Source organism: Rhinoderma darwinii, chromosome 10 (assembly GCF_050947455.1).
Source record: "Rhinoderma darwinii isolate aRhiDar2 chromosome 10, aRhiDar2.hap1, whole genome shotgun sequence".
Lineage (NCBI taxonomy): Eukaryota > Metazoa > Chordata > Amphibia > Anura > Rhinodermatidae > Rhinoderma > Rhinoderma darwinii.
This window is the reverse complement of record NC_134696.1, coordinates 28,580,129-28,605,559: the sequence shown is the minus strand read 5'-3', so window position 1 is coordinate 28,605,559 and position 25,431 is coordinate 28,580,129. Positions and strand designations below refer to the sequence as shown.

The window sequence follows — 25,431 nt, the reverse complement described above, 5'->3', positions numbered from 1 at the left end:
TTAAACAATAAATGTAAATTCTTATGGATTACATGTCTTTGATTTGTGATTTTTATTGCAAAGGAAAACAACAACCCTGTAAACTTGTATTATAACTGATAAAAAGTTTTTGCATATAAAGAAAGTCATGGAGTCATTAAACACTCCCTCTCTAGTTACCAAGTACAAGCGGTAAATAAGAAAGGGTCCGTCCTGCATTCCCACCGCGATCATCACACTCAAAACCTCATCGGTACAACATAAAGACAGTACACATGTATTTATGTCAGATTCTGATTGTAATTGCTCATTTTCTTCTGTACCTGGAGATGAAGTGGGTAAAGGTTGGGTGAGCACCAATGTGAATTGCATAACCGCCCAAGTGAACAGACACAGTCCCACAACAGTTATAGTCTTGTTGGTTTTCACTGATGGCTCCTTCATTAGTTCTAAAATATCTAGAATATCTGCACCTAAAGCTAGGTACGTCAGAAGTAGCTGAGCGAGCTGGTCCCGGTTCATTTTACCTCTTGGCATCAGCCAACGTCCTATAATCAACACCAAGATTGTACATTCCTCTACACTTTGCACGATACGGGAGTAGTTATTGTCCTGGCGAGACATAAAAAAAATCTGTTGTTATTTAGGAAAACAAGGCAAACGTGCAATAGAGATAGCAGAGCTCATACTTATGGCAAAGTACACACAGACATTGGGGCAGATTTACTAATGTTGTCTAATATTTAGACAGCGTAAACTTAGACCAGGCAGTTAGAAGATGTGCTAAATTTATCACGAAGGCGCATATTGTATGAGAAATTTGGCACATCTTACCTAACGTGTAAGACTGGATTCACACACAGCGTTTTGCTGCATTTCTAGTAGTGTTTTTAAATGGCGTTTTTAACCCATTCGTGACCAGCAATACGCCTTTTCGCCACGGTGACTAATGGGCTAGATGATCGACTTTTCACGGTGGCCTAGTTTAAGTACTGCATGGGTGTCCCGTGCAGGCTGTAGTGGGTGCTCAGATGCCTGATGACAGCCGGGCTCCTGCTCTAACATTAGCACTCAAAGTTTCCTTCGCTTGCGACCATTTAACCCCTTAGATGCCGCGGTCAATAATGACCACGGCATCTAAGTGGTTTATAGAGCAAGGGTGCTCCCTCTTTTACCCATCGGCGGCCCGCAAACTCGATCACGGGCCTCTGATGGGTTGCCGTGGACCTAACAAAGGCCCCCAGGCCTGCCCTGGCTATATGCCTATTAGGCCGTGCCAGAGGCATGGCCTAGGCCTCATGCACACGTCAGTATTCTGGTCAGTATTTTGCTTCAGTATTTGGAACCCAAAACCAGTAGTGGAACATAAACAGAGAAAACCTATAATGGAAAGATTTGCACCTCTTCACATATGGCTACAGCAACGGAAAAATGCAAAAGTTATAGCTCTTGGAATGCGACAATGTAAAAACAAATAACTTTAGTTCAAAAGTGTTTTTATAGTGCAAAAGTAGTAAAACATAAAAAATCTATACATATTTAGTATTGCCATAATCATACCGCCCTTTAGAAAAATGGTGGTATGTTATTTACGCCACACCGTGAATAGGTGTCAATTTAAAACGCATAGAACAATGGCGGAATTGCTGGGTAATTTTCTATTCCCCCCAAAAAAAGTTAATAAAAGTTAATAAAAAAGTTATATGTTCCCCAAAATGATGTCATTACAATATACAACTAATCCTGCAAAAAACAAGTCCTCATACAGCTATGTCAACTGGAAAAATATAAACATAATAGCTTTTTGAATGCAGCGATGCAAAAAGGAAAAAAAATAGCTTGGTCAATAAGGCCTAAAATAGGCTGGCCACTAAGTGGTTAATGGCTTTTTTTATGCTTTTTTTTTTCTTTAGTGTGGCGAAAATTACATTAAAGTCTATAGTAAAATATAAAATGCACTACATACAACTGCATTTTGGTTTGTGGCGTTTTTAAAGAAATTATGTGAATTGCGTTTTTTCCCAAACGCAGCATGCTCTCGTTATGCTTCTTTTTCAGGGGTTTTTCTCTTAGGCTTCGTTATAGGACATCAAAAACGTGTGAATACACCTTTGGAACTTCATTGTTTTAAAAACGGATGTGTGAGGGCTATTAAAAAAATGCCCGTCACACAGTTGTTTTTAAGTGTTGAGTGAATAAAGCCTTAGTTTTCCCCCTTTTTGTTGCACCAAAATGTTGGCGCACATTGATGCATTTTAAGCCATGCCCCTTTGCATTAAGCCACACTCCTTTTCTAGACACTTTTGAAAGATGTCTAGTGAGGCGGAAAATCAATAACCAAAATTTGTCTAAATTGATTTGGGCCCAAAAAAGTCACAACTTAGGCCAGAATTCTAGCGCAACAATAGTCAATCTGCCCCATTGTATGGTAGTACACAGAGTCCCTAGAAAGAAAAATACCTCTGTAATACGACATGTGATGGAACAGGCCTCTATTTTGTTCTCACAGATTCTGTATGAAACCTAAAACTTGGAGGCAGACAGAATCGCAATATACGGCAATACATTATTGCAGTATATTGTGTAAGCGATCCAACGATTGCTGGTTCAAGTCCCCTAGGGAAACTAGTAGGAAAAGTTAAAAACAGTTAAATAAGGGTAAAAAGTAGAAAAAAACAAAAACATTTTCCCCTTAAAGCAATGTAAAAAAACAACAATTAACATAACTGGTATCGCTGTTTTTTGGTCATCTTAACTCCCACAAAAAAATAAAATAAAAAGTAATCAAAAATTCTCATGTATCCCAAAATTGTACCACTAGAATCTACAGCTTGTCCGCAAAAAAAAAAAAACGCTCAATGAATGTGGCAACACAAACCAAATTATTATTTTTTTTTAACTCGGTTTATTGAAAAAGAATGTTGATTTGCGACAGAATGAACTTTAAGGGTATGTTCACACGCTGAGTCAAAAAGTCTGAAAATACAGAGCTGTTTTCAAGGGAAAACAGCTCCTGATTTTCAGAAGTTTTTTAAGCCACTGGCAATTTTTGCTGCGTTTTTTGTTGCGTTTTTTACGGCCGTTTTTGGAGCTGTTTTCAATAGAGTCTATGAAAGGGAGCCGGGCTCCTAGCATCATAGTTATGTACGACGCTAGGAGTCCCTTCCTCTCCGTGGAACTACTGTCACGTACTGAAAACATGATTACAGTACGGGACAGTTGTCACGCAACGAGGCAGGGACTTCTAGCATCGTACATAACTATGATGCTAGGAGCCCGGCTCCCTGCAGTGTGTTCGGTCCGGGACTTGCGGCCGAAATACGTTGCGTTCATTACGGACCGAACATGCTCGTGTGAATCCAGCCTAAATGTGGCAGGGCACATACAAGTGCCAATTATGACATTACATTTTAACAGTAGCATATGAAAACAGTAGTGGCTAGTAAATTAACAGAGAATAGGAAATATCAGTCAGATTGTACACAGTATTTTATTTATGGAATTATGCAAGAGGTCCAGGAGCACAGCACCCCTACCTCTAGTGGTAGTCCGTCAGGACCTGGAGACTTGCCCTTAGCCATTGATGATAAAGCTTCTTTTAATTCAGTTATAGTGACAAGAGCATCTATAAATTCCCTTTGCGTTGCCGTCAAGGTAGGTATATTTATCTCCGCTAGGTAGTCACGGATATTTGTCAAAGAGACTTGTAATTTAGAGCTATATAGATCTCTGTAGAAGTCAGAGAAACATGTATATGCACATTAGAATGGAGGGTGTCATCCTCGCTGAGTTACAATGCAATATAGCTGGTGAAGAGGAGTTACAATGTATGAAGTGTGTCAACAGGCTACTTGATTGGTTTCCCGTTTCGAAGTATCTCTGATTACAGAAGAAAGTGCGTCGTTTAGTCTTCTCGTGAAGAAAATTTAAATATTCCCTACCTTTCTGTAGCCATTGTTGTTGGTTGAGGGGTGAAGGATCAGCAATATACGTGGCTTCTAGATTTGTACAATTGATTGCCAGCAGCTGTTCTTCTCTAGAGGACTGTTACTTTTGATATGAGATTGAAAATTGTAAGCAACCATGTAGATAGACCTTAAGTGCATCCCACAGTGCTGAATAATTATCAAAAGGTATGTTATCTTCAAAGATCAGCGTCCATTGGTCCGGTATACGATCCTGATACCCGAATAAAGTAAGCCAGAATGGGTGTATCCGCCTAGGGTCTCTGGACATTATTTGTTGATGTAGGTTGATCCTAACAATTATAGGTGAGTGATCTGACATGGCCCGGGGTAAGTGAGATATTAACCCCAGCATACTATATACTTTAGAATTACTGCACACATAACCGATTCTGGATAAGGAATTTATCCCAGGAGTGAAGCTGGTAAATTCCTGTATGGTTGGATTACGTTGCCTCCACATGTCAAGCCAGCCCATCTCCCCCAAGAATCCAGCCACGGGCACAGACTTAGATGAATGCCCAGATGGTCCCTGTGGGTAGAATCTGTCCTTAGAAGTATCCAATAAGAGGTTAAAGTTTCCCATACATATCAGTCCCGCCGTGGGATATTGGGTTGCAAATTTTGCTGCTTCATAGAGAACGGCCAGAGGTGCCGGTGGCGGGAAATACAGACCAATCAGCACAAATGATTAGCCCTCTATCCAGGCATGTATGAAAATTGACCTGCCTTCCGGATCCCTCTGAACCACATCGGGTTCCCATCTGACTGTTTTGTGCACTAAAATGGAGACTCCCCTTGAGTAGGAACTATGTGTGGATGGGCTGCCCATAGAATCCACGTCCGGTTCAGCCAGTGGGTGGTAGATTGTGTGAGATGTGTCTCGTAAAGGCATATTATCTGCCCTTGGTTGCGGAAAAAGGAAAAAGTTAGATTTCTCTTGTGAGTGGCTCCCAGACCTCTCACATTTACAGACAAAATATTCAATGTCATGTCGTTCCAACACCATACAACAGCACAGTGCTAAACTTGCAAACGACACAGTCTAGATAACTGAATAATAGGTTGATTATACCAGTAAATATGTAAGAGATAGAATTTTGTAACAGTAGGAATTACAAGTATAAGGTATAAAACACCATTACGTTAAATAACGTACACGATAACTTTATATCACAGGTTTGATAGCGTGTGTAAAACGGGGGATCATCTATATAACCAATAGATAATACAATTGCATTTGATATTTGGGACATTTTCTATTATGCATTACCTGTTCTCTATTAACTGGAACCTCTACCTTAGTGAATACATATGAGCATATAATTTATTGTGCAATATTTATGTTTTACTGTGGGTAATTGAGTATATTCCGACTACTTTAGGTGACTGTCTCTTCAGGCCACTGGTTTATTTCATCTGACACTACTGTCTCTTTTTTTCGTGTATAGTCCATCTTTTTATTCCGCATTGTATTATTGTCTATTCTATCTAATAAGGATTTTCTACTTTTGTATATATGTATGCATGTTACATTTTGTTGGGGGCTTTGATTCCCTTATGGTTCGCGTCTAGGTTGTCTACTTGTAAATTGGGGACCCCTCTTTACGCCATTGGTTTGGTTGGAGGTTTTTGTAGGTTGTTCATGCGTAACCATAGCGATGAACTCTTCCCCTGACAAAATCCTACGTAAAATGCAAGACCATTATGTTATCTAAAGCATGTATTTGATTAAATACGTACATTTTTTGTGCAATGAGCTCCAGTCGTTTTGCTTATATTTATATCATCACTTTTATTCGTTCTGTACCTCAGGTATTCAAGTTCCATTACAAAAAGAGAAGGGATAACAGAACACAAATATATAAACACCACTGGAGAAAACCTGCAAAACATAGAGAACAGGTCAGTATATAAATATGATTTAAGAATCAGTGGCCTTCTAGAGTACTACAATGAAAATATAAAAGCAATGACCGACATTTTATGTCTAGATTGACTGACTTACATAGGGTCTGTTAGGAAACGTCTGTTCCTTTAAGATTGCCTTGACTACTGGTCTAGCTTCTAGGTGGTTCTGGTTTGACATTGAGCCTATCTCTCTTCTCTGTCTTTCTCCCTATTAGAGATAAGGGTGGAGTATTTATACCTGGCTTCCTCCACTTGTTCTTTGCTTGTGATTTACTTGTCTTCAGGTGTTTTGATCAAGCTTCTGACAATACCCTATACCTCTGACTTCTGAACTTCTTGGAAACTGACCTTGGCTTGTCTCTGGATAACCCCTTGTTTACTGATTTGGAATATCTGCTCCCGGCTGGTTTTGACTTCTGCTATACCTGATATACATTTTCTTTCTGATTTGGATTTTCTGTTTACCCTCTGGCTGTCTGGTTATCCTGTTCAGGTTTGCCTGTATTGAACCTAGGTTCTATGCAGAAAAAAAACATCCTGCCCTGTGGTCGGCTCTGACGAAAGCCATAGAGTAACCTTAGACTCTGTTGATCAGAGTTGTGACAGATTTGAGGTTTCAGATTCATTTGCACGCTCCCTCCTGGAAGTCTCCTGCAGCCTTTGGGGAATAGCTCGCATAGCAATTCCATAAGAGTCTAAGCATTAATGACAGGGGGCTTATATAGATTTGTTTCCCCACAAGCTAGGATAAGTCGAAATAGTTTTTTTTTAAAAACAACTAATAAAAACTATATACTCCTCTTCCAAATTCCCAGCGTTAATGGTTTCCTGCCCCCCCCCCCCCCACTGGTCTGCAGCTCTGTAGTCACAGGTCACAGTAGTGACATCAGTAACGTTGATGCATTACCACTGGCCATATTAAGCAATCAGTGCAAAGAGAATGGCGCTCTGACCCTAACTAAATAAACTTTAGTAAAACTTGAATCATTCTGTCATGTATTAAAACTTTTATTTAGTTAAAGGTACGCTTGAAATCTTTTCAAACTCGTATATCTTGCAGCTGGGAGCCTCTGGAAAAAACTGGAGAGAAAAAGATGGTGTAAGTCCGTAGGTGATGGAGGCCCCTGGGCAATTGTCCCTTTTGGCCTCCCTATAATATAGCACTGTTAATATCTTTTGTTTGAGAAAAAGTTTTCAATGTGGAAAGTACAATGCTGTACAAGAGAATTTACCCCCTGCCAGCTGTGCACAGTCTGGCCTGATTCACATTAGTTTTAGCACTAAATTTAGCAGGTATGTTGGGAAAATTCCCAACGTACACACTAAACATGTCCATAGGGCTCAAAAGCTTGACGGAGGCCAAAAGGGTATCCTTTTGGAATCTGTCGGGCTGGTAAACATCAGCATATTTTTTTTCTTACAAATAACATAGTTAACTATGCTATTCCATTCTGAGAGATCCTGCAAACAAAATGTATACCATGCGGTATAAGTTTTTTTAAAACATGGGAGCCTATGTGTGACGGATGCCACTGTATAACATCCGTCGGAGGCATTTGTTAAACGTATACCTCGGGGAGCTTTCCCAGAGTCGGAGTCTCCAGGCAGAGCATCAGGTACCGCTTGTCCCGGGGATTATGGCACTGGGGAAGCCGCTGAAATCACTGTTCATATATGGACAGTGACGTCAGAGGCTTTAAACTACGAAGTCCCCAGTCAAAGTATCGAAAGCGCTCTGGTCAGGGACTGCGAGACTGGAGGAGCCCCTGACATCACTGTTCATGTATTTACAGTGGCGTCAGGGGCTTCTCCAGGAGCGGAATCCACAGCCAGGGTGTTGCCGACGCCCTGGCTGGGGATACCGACATCTCAATTCTGCTCCTAACATCACTGTCTATATATACATATCTATATGTATATATACACTACCATTCAAAAGTTTAGGGTCACTTAGAAATTTCCTTATTTTTGAAAGAAAAGCACAGTTTTTTTCAATGAAGATAAGATAACATTAAATTAATCAGAAATACACTCTATACATTGTTAATGTGCTAAATGACTATTCTAGCTGCAAACGTCTGGTTTTAAATGCAATATCTACATAGGTGTATAGAGGCCCATTTCCAGCAACCATCACTCCAGTGTTCTAATGGTACATTGTGTTTGCTGTGTTAGAAGGCTAATGGATGATTAGAAAACACTTGAAAACCCTTGTGCAATTATGTTAGCACCGCTGTAAACAGTTTTGCTGTTTAGAGGAGCTATAAAACTGACCTTCCTTTGAGCTAGTTGAGAATCTGGAGCATTACATTTGTGGGTTCGATTAAACTCTCAAAATGGCTAGAAAAAGAGAGCTTTCATGTGAAACTCGACAGTCTATTCTTGTTCTTAGAAATGAAGGCTATTCCATGCGAGAAATTGCCAAGAAACTGAAGATTTCCTACAACAGTGTGTACTACTCCCTTCAGAGGACAGCACACACAGGCTCTAACCAGAGTAGAAAGAGAAGTGGGAGGCCCCGCTGCACAACTGAGCAACAAGACAAGTACATTAGAGTCTCTAGTTTGAGAAATAGACGCCTCACAGGTCCTCAACTGGCAGCTTCATTAAATAGTACCCGCAAAACGCCAGTGTCAACGTCTACAGTGAAGAGCCGACTCCGGGATGCTGGCCTTCAGGGCAGAGTGGCAAAGAGTGGCAAAGAAAAAGCCATATCTGAGACTGGCTAATAAAAGGAAAAGATTAATATGGGCAAAAGCACAGAGACATTGGACAGAGGAAGATTGGAAAAAAGTGTTATGGACAGAATCGAAGTTTGAGGTGTTTGGATCACACAGAAGAACATTTGTGAGACGCAGAACAATTGAAAAGATGCTGGAAGAGTGCCTGACGCCATCTGTCAAGCATGGTGGAGGTAATGTGATGGTCTGGGGTTGCTTTGGTGCTGGTAAAGTGGGAGATTTGTACAAGGTAAAAGGGATTTTGAATAAGGAAGGCTATCACTCCATTTTGCAACGCCATGCCATACCCTGTGGACAGCGCTTGATTGGAGCCAATTTCATCCTACAACAGGACAATGACCCAAAGCACACCTCCAAATTATGCAAGAACTATTTAGGGAAGAAGCAGGCAGCTGGTATTCTATCTGTAATGGAGTGGCCATCGCAGTCACCAGATCTCAACCCCATAGAGCTGTTGTAGGAGCAGCTTGACCGTATGGTACGCAAGAAGTGCCCATCAAGCCAATCCAACTTGTGAGAGGGCCTTCTGGAGCATGGGGTGAAATTTCTCCCGATTACCTCAGCAAATTAACAGCTAGAATGCCAAAGATCTGCAATGCTGTAATTGCTGCAAATGGAGCATTCTTTGACGAAAGCAAAGTTTGAAGGAGAAAATTATTATTTCAGATAAAAATCATTATTTCTAACCGTGTCAATGTCTTGACTATATTTTCTAGTCATTTTACAACTCATTTGATAAATATAAGTGTGAGTTTTCATTGAAAACACAAAATTGTCTGGGTGACCCCAAACTTTTGAACGGTAGTGTATATATATATGGACTGTGACATCAAGGGCTTTCCCAAGACAGTAGTCCCCGGCCAGAGCACTTGTGATGCTCTGGCAGAGACTCCATAGTTGAAAGACCCTGACATCACTGTCCATATATGGACAGAGACGTCAGGGGTTTTCCTGGGCACAGTGCTTCAATGAGCACTCTACCCGAGGAGTTCGGACTCCTCCCGATGTATACCTTCGACGGAAGGACAACGCAATCTGAATCAGACCTTACTGAATATTTGTTAGACTACATCGTTTCTGATTTTTTAAAGAAATGTAATTTAAGACAATAGAAATGTCGACCATTAAACGTGTTTTCCCACAGATAGGAGTTTTCTCTCAGATAGATGCTGGTCCCCCCTAAACCCCGTTCTGACGCTCTGTGTTGCAGATGTGTTGCTACGCTGTTTCCATAAGTCCCTTAGAACTGAATGGTAGTTAAGGAAACAGCGTAGTTCGCATGCTACGCTGTTGTAACGTCCGTGGTCGCTGACCACAAACTCCTTCCATCCAGTCAACGCCCTTCTCTCAAGAGATGTCTGCACATACGGCCGTCCTGCTCCACAGTGACCACCAGGGTGCGCTCACGAGCTCAGTCCAGACTTGAGAAGCCAGAGCGCATGCATGTTGGGGATTGAGCTAATTGCTCCAGAGCACCCTGGGCTATAAGAATGTCCCAGCCCCATCCTCCCACACCTGAGCTTTGTTGTTGTATTCCAAGTCTGTCTTGCAAATGGTCCCCTAGTGTTTCCTGATCCCAGTGTTCCCTGTTCCTGTATCCTGTAACCTGATCTAGTGCCGTGCTTAGCTGTAGCCGTGCTGTATACCACGCCTGTCCTGCTTCTCCATGCCTTACGTCTACCTGCTGCCTAGTTCCTGTCAAGCCTGCCTTGCTACTGTTCGAGCTGCCGCAGGTACCCTATATAAACTATAGACACTGACCTGCGCCCTGTTGGCCAGCTGCCATACCGCCAAGGCGGTACAGCCCAGTGGGACCACGAACCCTACGTGACAGCTGTTTCCGTAACTATCATTCCCTACTATGGGAGTTACGGAAACAGTGTAGCTCAGCGAGCTACGCTGTTTTCGTAACTCCAAAACATATAGTCAGGAAGTGGCCGGGGAGGCAGAGGGAGCAGAAAAAGGTAGAACAGGTTTTAGGGGGCCCTGTTCTAGAGACAGGTTCGGGTCCCAGAGGTGGGACCTGCATCTATCTGACATTTATGACATATTCTGTGGATATGTCATAAATGTCCCTCATGGGAAAAACCCTTTAACCACTTGCGGACCGCCCATAGCCTATAAATGTCCGGGCGGTCCACAATTAACTATTCAAGGCCGTTCCAGGGCGTCCTGCAGATTTACGCTTTTTTCCGGTCTGTCGCAGCATTTAGCTCCGTGAAACAGCTGTCTCTAGACAACTGAAATCATGGAGCTCTACCCAGAGACCAATCAGTGTGGTCTCTGAGCATGTGATCATTGTCACAACCTGTTACAATGACCACAATATTTTCCCCGTCGGTGGTGCTTTCCCATCCTTGCGGCACCTCACCCCCCGTCTCGCGGCATCTCCCCTGCCCCCCTTCACGCCCCCACTCCTTGCTTAATCGACCCCCCCCCCTGTAACTTCTCCCTCTCCTGGCAGGCTGTCAGGGAGGGAGAACAGTAAGTAATAAAACACAAACACTTTTTTTCTCCAATAAATATATTTCTTTCTATCTATCTATCTATCTATCTATCTATCTATCTATCTATCTATCTATCTATCTGTCTGTCTGTCTGTCTGTCTGTCTGTCTGTCTGTCTGTCTGTCTATCTATCTATCTATCTATCTATCTATCTATCTATCTATCTATCTATCTATCTATCTATCTATCTATCTATCTATCTATCTACCTACCTAATCTATCGATCTATCATCTGTGCATCTATCTAACTCTCTATCTATCTATCTATCTATCTATCTATCTATCTATCTATCTATCTATCTATCTATCTATCTATCTATCTATCTATCTATCTATCTATCTCTGTATCTATCTATCTCTGTATCGCATATATATTGATATATAGTATAGTTTTAGGCTGAGGCTACACGGCGACTTTGGCCGCGACGCAAGTCGCATGGCCTAAGATCATTATGTTCCGTAGTCTACATGGCAAGTAATGAAAGTGAATGTGGTCGCAGTCATTTTACTTGCAATGTAGGCTACTGGACAAAGCTATTTTTGGCCACGGGACATGTGTCGTGGCCAAAATCATCGTGTAGCCCCAGCCTAGACTTATACTATATATCAGTATATATGCGACAGACAGAGAGATATGAGATAGATAGATAGATAGATAGATAGATAGATAGATAGATAGATAGATAGATAGATAGATAGATAGATAGATAGATAGATAGATAGATAGTGTGATAGATAGATGATTATAATATCTTTATACATTTATATCTATCTAAATTGCGTTTTTTTGTGTTATACAAATAAAGTTTATTATTATTTCTCTCTACCTATCTCTTTATTTAGATCTTTCATATCATATATATTGATGTATTGTTCAGTTTTAGGCTGGGGCTACACGGCGACTTTGGCCACGACACTGGTCGCATATACAAAGATCGCTTTGGAAGTAGCTTTGGAAAATTTGCTCTCCAAAAGCCAGTTTGTGCACCATTTGTTGTAAGCTCTGCCTTGCACCCAGCGTGTAAGAAATGTGCACATATTTGGTATCGTTTAAGTCGGCAGAAGTTGCCAAATATGTATTCAGGTGTGTTAACCCGGTGGCATGCACCAGATGTCAGAAAAGGTCACCTGAATTCAAATATTTGGAAAGAAAATGGCAGTTTTAATTTTTTCCATTGAACTCAATGAATAGTCTGGGAAAAAATAGAGGGCTAAAATCTTTTATATGTCACTAAACTAATACCTTAGGGGTCTAATTTACTAATAAGAGTAATTTTGGGGGTGTTCTGGCACTTAACAACATCTGTAATAGTCGTATGGTGTCAGCAAACCTGCTTTATTTTTTTTATTTCCCTTTTTTCCTTTTACATATTTAAAAAAAGTTAAATATATCTATTATTTTTTTACAAAATATGGAAGCCCAACATGTTCTAAAAAAAAACCCAAGACCAAATACATGTAGGTTGGAAGAGTAATAGAAGAACAATTTGCTTTTAAGGTGGCACGTGGCTAAAGCTTCTGGTCGCAATATTGTCAACAAACAATATAATTTGACCACAGACTTTGACACCACTGTTAAGGAGTTTTAGCTCACTTTTCTTTGCAAGACTATTTCCATTAAGACACCTTTAGGTGTTTAGACACTGTATGCACAGATAATTTCCGGTCCAGAAGATATGAGAAAACTTGTTGAAATATTTCACATTGTACTATGAACTACTGAACATTCTGTTATTTTTTTTTTTCATAAAATAGCTATTATGTTGGTACTACTTATTAATGTATTTGCCATCTTTAATCAGATATAAATTAAAACATTCTTGTTGAGAAATCATAGAACATCTTGTTCCAAATAAAAACAAATTACCTTTATCTCCTAAATCTAATTCTAGATTTTTAGGAACAATTAATCCTTTTGTTATTTTGTACAAATTCATCATCTCTTTTTAGTCCTTTTTACAATAAAGGATTAAATTACACGGCTTGTACGTTTTCTGCAATTCATTTTTATTAGAAGGGTTCCCCGAAATTATCTGATGCAAGGTTGTCTTTAGTGATCTGCTATTATCATGGAAAACATGGCAGGAAGTGTTCAATTTATCTGCAGCGCCACCAGAAGAGAAATGAAGCATTACATGATCCAGGCTATAATCAATGGGCTGTGCATGTAAAACAGGGACATGTCAGGTCCTCTGGAGATAGAGATGCTCAATGTAGTTATTCTCTACTCTGACTAAATAATGGAGGTCCCAAATGAGGGACCCCACTCTACTGACCCAGAATTACCTAATAGAGTATCTGAAAATGGGTTTTCCAAAGCAGACATCTCCTTTAACTAATTCTAAATAATTGAGTTAGCAACAGTCAGAATTTTTTAAAGTTAGATTAGAAAACTACAGTAAAGCAGTGATCTAGAGTAAATATTTTCTATGGGCAATTACGCCTATTTTTGACTACACTAGGCATAATAAATAAGGTTTTAGCTCTCTGACAGCCATATATTGTGAAAGTACTGCAACTAAGGGTATGTTCACACGGCAACGCCAATTACGTCTGAAATTACGGTGCTGTTTTCAGGCGAAAACAGCTCCTGAATTTCAGACGTTTTGACATGTGCACGCTTTTTTCGCAGCCTCTTTTATGGACGTAATTGGAGCTGGTTTTCATTGGAGTCAATAAAAACGGCTCCAATTACGTCCCAAGAAGTGACATGCACTTCTTTGAGGCGGGCGTCTTTTTACGCGCTGTCTTTTGACAGCGGCGCGTAAAAAAAAAAAAAAAAAGAATTTTGGAGCCGTTTTTTCGGGCATAATTCGAGGCGTAAAACGCCTAAATTACATCCGTAAAAAGGGTGTGTGAAAATACCCTAAAGCTTCATGCAGCGGACTGCAACGTGAACCAGTTGCACATTCATTTCAATGAGAGACTTGTGCTACATTTCTTCACTAGGTATTGCACAACCAACATCTTGGTGTGTTCCTAGCCTTAAGTATTTAATCGCCCATATTACCATTTCCATTCTCCATGTTCTGTCATCTGCAGTGTTACAGACATCTCAACAAACAAGAGGACAATTCCAATCAGAAGAAATAAGTAGGAGAAATCCTTCTTCACATGTGCTGCTAGGAATACCATAATAGTTCCATGTAAGGCAAAGAATAAACGACTGAAAGTGGCCGACAGTATCTTCCAGCATTTGCACAACATTTCTTCAATTTACTTGTAATCTGTGAAAAGACAAACAGAAAACTATAACTACATATACATATTTATATTCCGCAAAGGATACTGATATACATAATGGATATTATTACCATATAAAACTGATATATTTACAGACAAGGTTTGTTTTTTTCGCTTCATAGACATTTATCAACATTCGTTGGTGGTGCTCCCACCTATTTTTCCGATTGGTGGGGGTCCAAGAGGTAGGAACCAAACATATTAAACATTTAGGCTGGGTTCACACGACCACCTTAACGTCCGTAATCGACGGACGTATTTCGGGCGGAAGTCCCGGACCGAACACACGGCAGGGAGCCGGGCTCCTAGCATCATAGTTATGTACGATGCTAGGAGTCCCTGACTCTCCGTGGAACTACTGTCCCGTACTGAAAACATGATTACAGTACGGGACAGTTGTCCGGCAGAGAGGCAGGGACTCCTAGTGTCGTATATAACTATGATGCTAGGAGCCTGGCTCTCTGCACTGAGTTCGGTCCGGGACTTCCGCCCGAAATACGTCCGTCGATTACGGACGTTAAAGTGGTCGTGTGAACCCAGCCTTATGGCATATCCTGTGTATATGTGTTAGGGATCTGCCAGGTACTTCATCTAGCTATACTCCTGGGATTAATCAATCCACACCTGAGGCCAGACCTGCTCGACTGACACCATCTCCCACCAACCAGGGTGGCAGGCTCAGGAGTGGGAGAGCCTATCGCGGCCTGGTCTCTCGGAGTTAGCTCCGCCCCCTGCCCTTTATTACCTGCCCTGTGCTCTCCCTCAGTGCTTGTAATTCTTTTGGATTCCTGGCCCCACTGCTGCTTGCTCCAGCCTGCTTCTGCCGTGCTTCTGCCTTGCGGCAGTTCTGCTTGACCTGCTTGCTTGCCCTGGCTTGCTTCTGTCTCCGTACCTGCTCGGGTGTACTCACTTCGTCCTGGTCCTGACTGTTCGTTCGCCGCCCCGTTTCCTCGTGGCGTTCCGTGGCTACTGCCCCTTCCCTTGCGTGTTCCCTGTTTGTCTTCCTGTGCACTTAGCCAGCGTAGGGACCGCCGCCCAGTTGTACCTCGTCGCCTAGGGCGGGTCGTTGCAAGTAGGCAGGGACAGGGCGGTGGGTAGATTAGGGCTCACTTTCCCTTCACCTCCTTCCTGCCATTACATAATTACAAGCCCTTACCTAGTCTACCATTTCTCCTACGCTGACGCTATCATGGACCCCCTTGAGACCCTGACCCAGCAGATGCAGGGCCTCTCCCTACAGGTCCAGGCCCTGGCCCAAAGGGTCAATCAGGGTGACGCTGCTTTAGTAGTACCCCTCACCTCACCTCTAGAACCCGACCTCAAGTTACCTGACCGGTTTTCAGGGGACCGTAAGACGTTTCTCTCCTTCCGGGAGAGTTGCAGACTGTATTTCCGCCTAAAGCCCCACTCCTCAGGTTCCGAGAACCAGCGGGTGGGTATCATCATATCCCAACTCCAGGAAGGGCCCCAAGAGTGGGCCTTCTCCTTGGCTCCTGACGCCCCTGAACTTTCCTCTGTTGATCGTTTTTTCTCTGCCCTCGGACTCATTTACGACGAGACTGACAGGACTGCTTTAACCGAGAGTCAGCTGGTGACCTTACGTCAGGGTAGGAGACCGGTTGAGGAATACTGTTCTGATTTTAGGAAGTGGTGCGTAGCTTCTCAGTGGAACGATCCGGCCCTAAGGTGCCAGTTTAGGTTAGGATTATCTGACGCCCTGAAGGATCTGCTGGTTAGCTACCCCTCGCCTGACTCCCTTGACCAGGTTATGGCCCTAGCAGTACGACTTGACCGACGTCTCAGGGAACGTCAGCTAGAACGCTTCAGTGTGCTCCCCTCTGACTTTTCTGCGATTCCCCCCGAGGTCCCGTCTCCTCGCCCCTCCACGGAGGACTCGGAGGTACCTATGCAACTCGGGGCCTCCATGTCCCCTCGACAACGTAGAGAGTTTCGCAGAATGAATGGTCTCTGCTTCTACGGTGGGGACGACAAGCATCTACTGAACACCTGTCCCAGGCGCAAGAATAAGATGCCGGAAAACTTCCGCGCCTAAGTGATCATCGGGGAGGTCACTTGGGCGCACAGGTATTTCCCGTTAATGTGAAACGCAATAAAATTTTGCTTCCCTTTCAGGTCTCGTTTGCTGGCCGGTCTGCCACGGGCAGTGCTTTCGTGGATTCTGGCTCATCTGCTAATATCATGTCTGTGGATTTTGCTATGTCTCTAAAGATGCCTTGTATTGATTTACCTTATCCCATCCCTGTAGTAGGAATCGACTCAACCCCCCTTGCTGATGGTTATTTTACTCAGCATACTCCTGTTTTTGAACTCCTGGTTGGCTCCATGCATTTGGAGCAGTGCTCTGTACTGGTGATGCAGGGATTATCGTCTGATCTGGTATTAGGTCTTCCCTGGTTGCAGTTGCATAATCCCACATTTGATTGGAATACTGGGGATCTCACCAAATGGGGTAATGAATGTCTTATGTCATGTCTTTCTGTTAACTCTATTTCTCCCCGGGAGGAGGTAAACACGCTTCCTGAGTTTGTTCAGGACTTCGCCGATGTGTTTTCTAAGGAGGCCTCCGAGGTGTTGCCCCCCCATAGAGATTACGATTGCGCTATCGATTTGGTGCCTGGTGCCAAGCTTCCTAAGGGTAGGATATTTAATCTTTCATGTCCTGAACGTGAAGCGATGAGGGTGTATATCCAAGAATGCCTGGCCAAGGGTTTCATTCGCCCCTCGACTTCTCCTGTAGGTGCTGGCTTCTTCTTCGTGGGGAAGAAGGATGGTGGTCTTAGGCCGTGCATTGATTATCGTAACCTGAATAAGGTCACCGTAAGGAACCAGTACCCACTTCCTTTGATTCCGGATCTTTTTAATCAGGTTCAGGGAGCCCAATGGTTTTCTAAGTTCGATCTACGGGGGGCATATAACCTTATCCGCATCAAAGAGGGGGATGAGTGGAAAACTGCGTTCAACACACCCGAGGGTCATTTCGAATACCTGGTCATGCCCTTTGGGTTGTGTAATGCCCCTGCTGTCTTCCAGAATTTTATTAATGAAATCCTGAGAGAGTACCTGGGTAATTTTCTTGTTGTGTACCTTGATGACATACTGGTGTTTTCCAAGGACTGGTCCTCCCACGTGGAGCATGTCAGGAAGGTGCTCCAGGTCCTTCGGGAGAATAATCTGTTTGCTAAGACTGAAAAATGTGTCTTTGGGGTACAGGAGATACCATTTTTAGGGCAAATCCTCACTCCTCATGAATTCCGCATGGACCCTGCCAAGGTTCAAGCTGTGGCGGAATGGGTCCAACCTGCCTCCCTTAAGGCGTTACAGTGTTTTTTAGGGTTCGCCAACTATTACAGGAGATTTATTGCCAACTTCTCGGTCGTCGCTAAGCCTCTTACGGACCTTACCCGCAAGGGTGCCGATGTCCTCCATTGGCCCCCTGAGGCCGTCCAGGCCTTTGAGACTCTCAAGAAGTGCTTTATCTCGGCCCCCGTGCTGATTCAGCCCAACCAAGAGGAGCCATTTATTGTGGAGGTTGACGCTTCCGAGGTGGGAGTGGGGGCCGTCTTGTCCCAGGGTACCAGCTCCCTCACCCATCTCCGCCCCTGTGCTTACTTCTCTAGGAAGTTTTCGCCCACGGAGAGTAACTATGATATTGGTAACCGCGAACTTCTAGCTATTAAATGGGCTTTTGAGGAGTGGCGGCACTTCCTGGAGGGGGCCAGACACCAGGTAACGGTCCTTACGGATCACAAGAATCTGGTTTTCCTAGAATCGGCCCGGAGGCTTAATCCTAGACAAGCTCGGTGGGCACTATTCTTTACCAGATTTAATTTCTTGGTTACCTATAGGGCTGGGTCCAAGAATATTAAGGCTGACGCTCTGTCACGTAGTTTCATGGCCAATCCTCCTTCCGAGAAGGATCCCGCTTGTATTTTACCCCCTGGTATAATCGTCTCTGCCACGGATTCTGATTTAGCTTCTGATATCGCGGCTGATCAGGGTGCAGCTCCCGGGAACGTCCCTGGGGACAAACTGTTTGTTCCCCTGCAATACCGGCTGAGGGTACTCAGGGAAAACCATGACTCCGCTCTATCTGGTCATCCTGGCATCTTGGGCACCAAACACCTCATTACCAGAAACTATTGGTGGCCTGGGTTGCCTAAAGATGTTAGGGCTTACGTCGCCGCTTGTGAGGTTTGCGCTAGGTCCAAAACCCCTAGGTCCCGACCTGCGGGCCTACTACGTTCCTTGCCCATTCCCCAGAGACCTTGGACCCATATCTCCATGGATTTTATCACCGATTTGCCTCCATCTCAGGGCAAGTCGGTGGTGTGGGTGGTAGTCGACCGCTTCAGCAAGATGTGCCACTTTGTGCCCCTTAAGAAGCTACCTAACGCCAAGACGTTAGCTTCTTTGTTTGTGAAACACATCCTGCGTCTCCATGGGGCCCCAGTCAATATCGTTTCTGACAGAGGGGTACAATTTGTTTCCTTATTTTGGAGAGCTTTTTGTAAAAAGTTGGAGATTGATCTGTCCTTCTCCTCCGCCTTCCATCCCGAAACTAATGGCCAAACGGAAAGGACCAACCAATCCCTGGAACAATATTTAAGGTGTTTCATCTCTGACTGTCAATTCGATTGGGTCTCATTCCTTCCCCTTGCTGAATTTTCCCTGAATAACCGGGTCAGTAACTCGTCAGGGGTCTCCCCGTTTTTCTGTAATTTCGGGTTTAACCCAAGGTTCTCCTCCGTCTCCCCTGGTTGTTCCAATAATCCTGAGGTAGAGGAGGTTCATCGGGAACTGTGCACTGTCTGGGCCCAGGTTCAGAAGAACCTAGAGGCGTCCCAGAGCGCACAAAAGATTCAGGCGGATAGTAGACGTTCTGCTAACCCCCGGTTTGTCGTCGGGGATTTGGTCTGGTTGTCGTCCAGGAACTTGCGCCTTAAGGTCCCGTCCAGGAAGTTTGCTCCCCGATTTATTGGACCTTATAAGATCATTGAAGTCCTCAACCCTGTATCCTTCCGTCTGGAGCTCCCCCCATCCTTTCGCATACATGACGTCTTCCATGCCTCCCTCCTTAAACGCTGCTCCCCGTCCTGGTCCCCCTCGAGGATACCTCCTGTTCCCGTTCTCACCCCTGAGGGGGTGGAATTCGAGGTGGCCAAGATTATGGACAGTAGGATGGTCCAGGGCTCCCTCCAGTACCTGGTCCATTGGAGAGGATACGGGCCGGAGGAGAGGACTTGGGTACCTGCCCGTGATGTTCACGCTGGGGTATTGATCAGGAGGTTCCACCTCCTCTTCCCCACTAAACCGGGTCCCCTTAGTAAGGGTCCGGTGGCCCCTCATAAAAGGGGGAGTACTGTTAGGGATCTGCCAGGTACTTCATCTAGCTATACTCCTGGGATTAATCAATCCACACCTGAGGCCAGACCTGCTCGACTGACACCATCTCCCACCAACCAGGGTGGCAGGCTCAGGAGTGGGAGAGCCTATCGCGGCCTGGTCTCTCGGAGTTAGCTCCGCCCCCTGCCCTTTATTACCTGCCCTGTGCTCTCCCTCAGTGCTTGTAATTCTTTTGGATTCCTGGCCCCACTGCTGCTTGCTCCAGCCTGCTTCTGCCGTGCTTCTGCCTTGCGGCAGTTCTGCTTGACCTGCTTGCTTGCCCTGGCTTGCTTCTGTCTCCGTACCTGCTCGGGTGTACTCACTTCGTCCTGGTCCTGACTGTTCGTTCGCCGCCCCGTTTCCTCGTGGCGTTCCGTGGCTACTGCCCCTTCCCTTGCGTGTTCCCTGTTTTGTCTTCCTGTGCACTTAGCCAGCGTAGGGACCGCCGCCCAGTTGTACCTCGTCGCCTAGGGCGGGTCGTTGCAAGTAGGCAGGGACAGGGCGGTGGGTAGATTAGGGCTCACTTTCCCTTCACCTCCTTCCTGCCATTACAATATGCCATAAATGTCTGAGATGGAAAAACTACCTACACTTCTAATAACTTAAGATGCAAGTATGTAATAGACATAGAGTAAATCGAGAAATAGAGTAAGAGCAACCAAATAGTTTGAAAAGATATAGTGGATTTTACCTACCAATATTACAATTTTTTGGTTCCACATAAAGTTAGGTGCTCTGTGCTCTAGGCTCGTATGCATACCTCCCAACTTTTAAGTATTGCAACGAGGGACAAGAGATGCGGAGCCCGTTAAGCCACACCTCTAGCCCGCCCTATCCCCGCCTATAAATACCCAATTCAGCCCACACGGGATAATGCCCCCTAGTGGCCTCCACAGTATAATTCCCCCCTAGTGGCCTCCACACTATAATAATGCCGCCATAGTGCCACCCACACAGTATAATGCTCCATAATGCCTCCAACACCGTTTAATGCCCCCATAGCTGCCCTCCACACATTTTAATTCCCCCTCATATCTGCCACACACACAGTATTATGTCTTATATTATTATCTGCCTCCCACACACTGTATAGTGCCCACCATACAGTATAATGCCCCATATAGTAGATTCCACTCAGTATAATGCCTCTATAGTGGCGCCAATACAGTATAGTGCCCCCACATAGTATAATGCCCCTTTAGTGCCTTCTACACAGTATAATGACCCACACACTATAATGCCCCATAGCTGCCCCTATACAGTGTAATGCCCCAATAGATGCCCCACACAGTATAATGCCCCCATAGTTGCCCCATACAGTGTAATGCCCCAATAGCTGCCCCACACAGTGTAATTCTTCCATAGCTGCCCCACACAGTATAATGCTCCCATAGCTGCCCCATACAGTATAATTCCCACATAGTTTCCCCATACAATATAATGCCCCTATAGCTGCCCCCCCCCCCATACCTTGTATAATGCCCCTATAGTGCCTAATAAAAAAAATAAAAAAATAAATACTCACCTATCCTCGTTCCCATGACAAGTGGAGGAGATCGCTCTGCTCCACCGGTCCGTGCTGTGCGTGGCTCGGCGCAGACAGGCATGATGAGGTCGCTCCATAGAGTCGAGCCGCTCACAGCTGGTGTTACACAGTGAATGGTGAGCAGGGAGCTGACGGCTCCCTGCTGCACCATTATACTCAACTTTATCTGCGATCTGAGGAACAGTTGAAACTGAGACATTCCACCGGCTGCCCGGGATAGGGGGACACTGCCCGAAATCTGGGACTGTCCCGCTGGATCAGGGAGGGTTGGGAGGTATGTGTATGTTCATGTGGTCACAAACCGTTTTGCTGGTTTGTACTATCCTTCCTTATCTGTAGTAGTAACTCATCTGTGGAGCATTGTCTTCTTAAGGAAACACTTTGGGTTATTGCATTGAAACCAATGTATGTAAATCTCCTCGAAGGCCTTTCATCTAGTTTTCACTAGATGTCACTGTATTGGTATAATATCGTAACTACTGATAAAGCCAGCGTGTTGCACAGATTGAAACTAGTACCTCCTACATCTATATTTCCCAATAAGGATAAATTATCAGTATCTAATATACTTAAAGGGGTATGCCACTTTAAGAAAAATATCAGCAGTGCATTATAAACAGTATTTTTGGTAAAGTTACTACTTGACTTTATTAACAATTCAGACCCACTTTCCCAGGGTCATAAGGCACACCTCCAGGTGCATTGCAAGGTTGCTCATTCGCACAAGGAACACACCGCACACAGCTTCTCCCCCCACTTATAACAGCTGATTGCTGGGGGCTTTCAGCAGCCGGACCACGACAATCAGCTGTTCACTGGGGGGGGGGGGGTTGTTACATTTGAAAAGGAATTGTCCACTTGGGACAACTCCTTTAATATCAACACCAGTCATAACATACAGAGTCAATAAAAGCCCCAAACCATGCAAACATGATAAAACATATAATGAAATGTTCTGTGTAATGAAATATTACATATCAAATTGATCCAATCCTATAAGAGTTCTGTATTTTAGATGAGTTAAAGAGACTCTGTCACCAGATTATAAGTGCCCTATCTCCTACATAATGTGATCGGCGCTGTAATGTAGATAACAGCAGTGGTTTTTATTTTGAAAAACGATCATTTTTCAGCAAGTTATGAGCAATTTTAGATTTATGCTAATTAGTTTCTTAATAGACAACTGGGTGTGTTTTTACTTTTTACCTGCAAAATAATACACAAGAAAATGGCGACAGCAGTCTACGAACACCAATGCCACCTTAAACACTATATATAAATAAATATGCATTGCTGCTGAATCTACTTACAATAGTGAGGTTCGTTACAGCGGCGTTTCGTTCAGACGGGGCGGTTTTTTTACACCAGCGTTTTAAAAAACGGCGCGTAAAAAAGCGTTTTGTAAAAAGGACCATGTCACTTCTTGAGCCGTTTTTGGAGCTGTTTTTCATTGTGTCAATTGAATAACAGCTCCAAAATCGTCTAGAAAAAACGCCTCAAAAAATGTTTTCAGCTCTGTAATTTTCAGCCGTTTTTACTTGTGTGTGTGAACATACCCTTAGTCCCAAACTTAAAATGCTGCTTAAAATAAAATAATTATTCAAAGAAAGGTTCCAGTTCCAAAAATAAAAAATCAGCCATCACATAGTGTTTATATCTTCCTTACCTTCACATTGTTATTTACTGTTGCTGCATATTTTCTTCATTGTAGTAGCACAGCCTTCATTCGCAGCCTAGTAGAAGACGGCTAAAGTGAATCTTTGGGGGCAAAGGGAGATCAACGACTCTGACCAAAGATTTTTCAATGTTTGCCTGGATTGCATCTCAAATATATATATTTTTTATGCAGCTAACAATACACTTGGCATATGTGTCATAAACTTTGACATGCATGACTCTTGCTTACAGTGCAGTACAATACTATGTGATGACCAACTTACCATAGGGACCAGTACATCCTTTTACCTACAGAAAAACGTAGTAATAAATCAATTAGAGATAACAATTCTTTCCTTTCCTTCTCTGTGTGATATGTCATGCGGCAGACGCTCTCATTTATTTATTCATTCTTTCATTCACCAGGCACTAAGCAATAAATTGAGAAAACAGCTAATGGGCTCATAAAAGCCAAGATGAATATATTAGAAAGTAAATGTTACTATAAAGAAGAACAACGTATTGCATATCTATGTGTAGCCTGGCAGTATGATGAGGAAAGCTGGAGTGTTTCAATCACTTGATACAGACTTTTTCATCAGCAGCCCTTCATTTAAATATTGCCATAAAAAGTCAGCTACATATGCAATATGTATATGACCAAATAGCAATAAATCATGAGATAATATAATATACTGGATATGCAAAAAAAAAAAAAAATCAAGGTAAAAAGCAAGGACTCTTTAAAAGAGGGACACGTGGGATTTATGCCCTATAACAATCCAAATGGCATTGAATGATATTAATACTAACAGTGAAAGATTTGTGAGAATTCAGTCTTAGTCATTTTAATGTATTTCATTGTAGATCGTGCTTGTGTATATTAGAGGCAAGCATGAAAATGCCTAATGTTAAATATGTGTCATAAAAATAAGTCAATGTAAATCTTACCTGTTCCAAATAAACCTTATACAGTATGTGAGGAATCAGTGTATTTTGCAGAGGCTTCTTCCAAGTTCTGACGTTTACTCGGTGCTCTTCAATTGTTGATGTGCTCCAGCCCACTGGGTTAATGGAGCAAACAAATAAAAAACATTTCCAGTATGAAACACACCCTGCACTGTGATAAGCCGAAAATGTCACGTTATCAAGTCACTGGAGGTTCCTTTTTCTGAAATATTTTTCTTTATAACTCAGAACTGCACAATATAAACAGAAATGGTTACTACCATATTTTTCAAATGTTTTTACATTTATTTCTTACTATATTAATAAAAATAATATTTGCAAAACATTGATAAAGCCTGATGGACATGGAAAAGCTGTGTGCACGGAGCCCATATAGCGGCACACGGAGTTCCTATAATTCCGTATGGTGGAGCCATATGCACTTCATGTGCTGCGTATAGCGCCTCAATGCCTCGAATGCTTCTAGGCTAGCATACCCCCATAATACAGCATGTGATGGAACAGGCCACAATTTTTGTTGTATTCTGAGGTTTGTTATGTCAATGTGACAGCTGTAGAGCAAATCTCAGAACTACCGTTCACAGAGCAGAGCTCAGGCAAGATCACCATCCCCATAATCATGCGAAGAATAAACAAAATATACGATAAAAAAATACAAACAGATTAGAAAAAAATAATATGTATCAATATTTGGTTTTAGTATAAATAAAATAGGTGATACATTCTCTTTACATGCCACTGTGTTTGTTTACATCACATTTGGGACATATAGTTGAAGTACATGTAAGGCCTCATTCACATCTGCGTTGGAGGCTCCGTTAGGGGCCTCCATCACCGATCCGGCCAGGATTACCGGAGATTATTGGACACAATAGTGCAGCATGCTGCGCTATTGTCTCTGGTAAAACCACAGACACCTCGACGGAACCCATTAAGAGTTGGTCGCCGATGGTATCCGTTGTGCAACAGAACCGTTGCTTCCGTTATTACCTTGTTCTGCTCCTTTGACGGAGCAGAACAACGGAATAACACAACGCAGATGTGAACATAGCCTCAAAGGAAAGAAAGTTTCAACTATATGATTTTTTTAATTTTTTGTTGCCTTGATCATCAGATGGATCAAAATGTGTAATGTGCAAATGTGACCTATATATTTAAATACACCTACAATTAACTTCCATTGTAAAAGAAAAAAAACTTATCTGTTGGGATCCCTCTTTTTGACAGGACTGTGCCATCCACCACAGGCTGTGCCATCCACCTCAAACTTCGACACACGTTTCACACCCATGCTTAATCCTGGAGGGGGCCTATTGGCACTATGTCTATGGCAGGTCAGGGGCCTATGGTACCAATTATGATATTATGTTTACCATTGTGCATTTATTTAATGCTCCCTATTATTCTTGACTATCATCATATACTTGTGTGGTCTGTCCCTGCAGTAATGTATAGTTACATCGTCATATTTTTCATTGGGCCCTGTGCTAACTCCCACCTCTCCGAGGTTTT

The 25,431-nt window shown here is 43.2% G+C and overlaps 1 protein-coding gene across 2 annotated transcripts; it reads right to left on the bottom strand.

Annotated features, from left to right (window-relative positions):
* Window positions 1-24,150, bottom strand: LOC142662729 (transmembrane protein 26-like). 2 transcript variants are annotated; one of them, XM_075840948.1, is made up of 5 exons: window positions 23,902-24,150; window positions 23,235-23,259; window positions 14,113-14,329; window positions 5,688-5,829; window positions 1-591 (listed from the first exon to the last, which is right to left on the bottom strand). In XM_075840948.1, the coding sequence occupies exons 3-5, from the start codon at window positions 14,307-14,309 to the stop codon at window positions 22-24; spliced, it is 909 nt and encodes a 302-aa protein (XP_075697063.1). In that variant the 5' UTR covers window positions 14,310-14,329; window positions 23,235-23,259; window positions 23,902-24,150; the 3' UTR covers window positions 1-21. The 2 variants fall into 2 exon arrangements, with proteins under 2 accessions (XP_075697063.1, XP_075697064.1); XM_075840949.1 differs by lacking the exons at window positions 23,235-23,259; window positions 23,902-24,150 and adding an exon at window positions 22,961-23,003.
* Window positions 24,151-25,431: the final 1,281 nt, after the last annotated feature.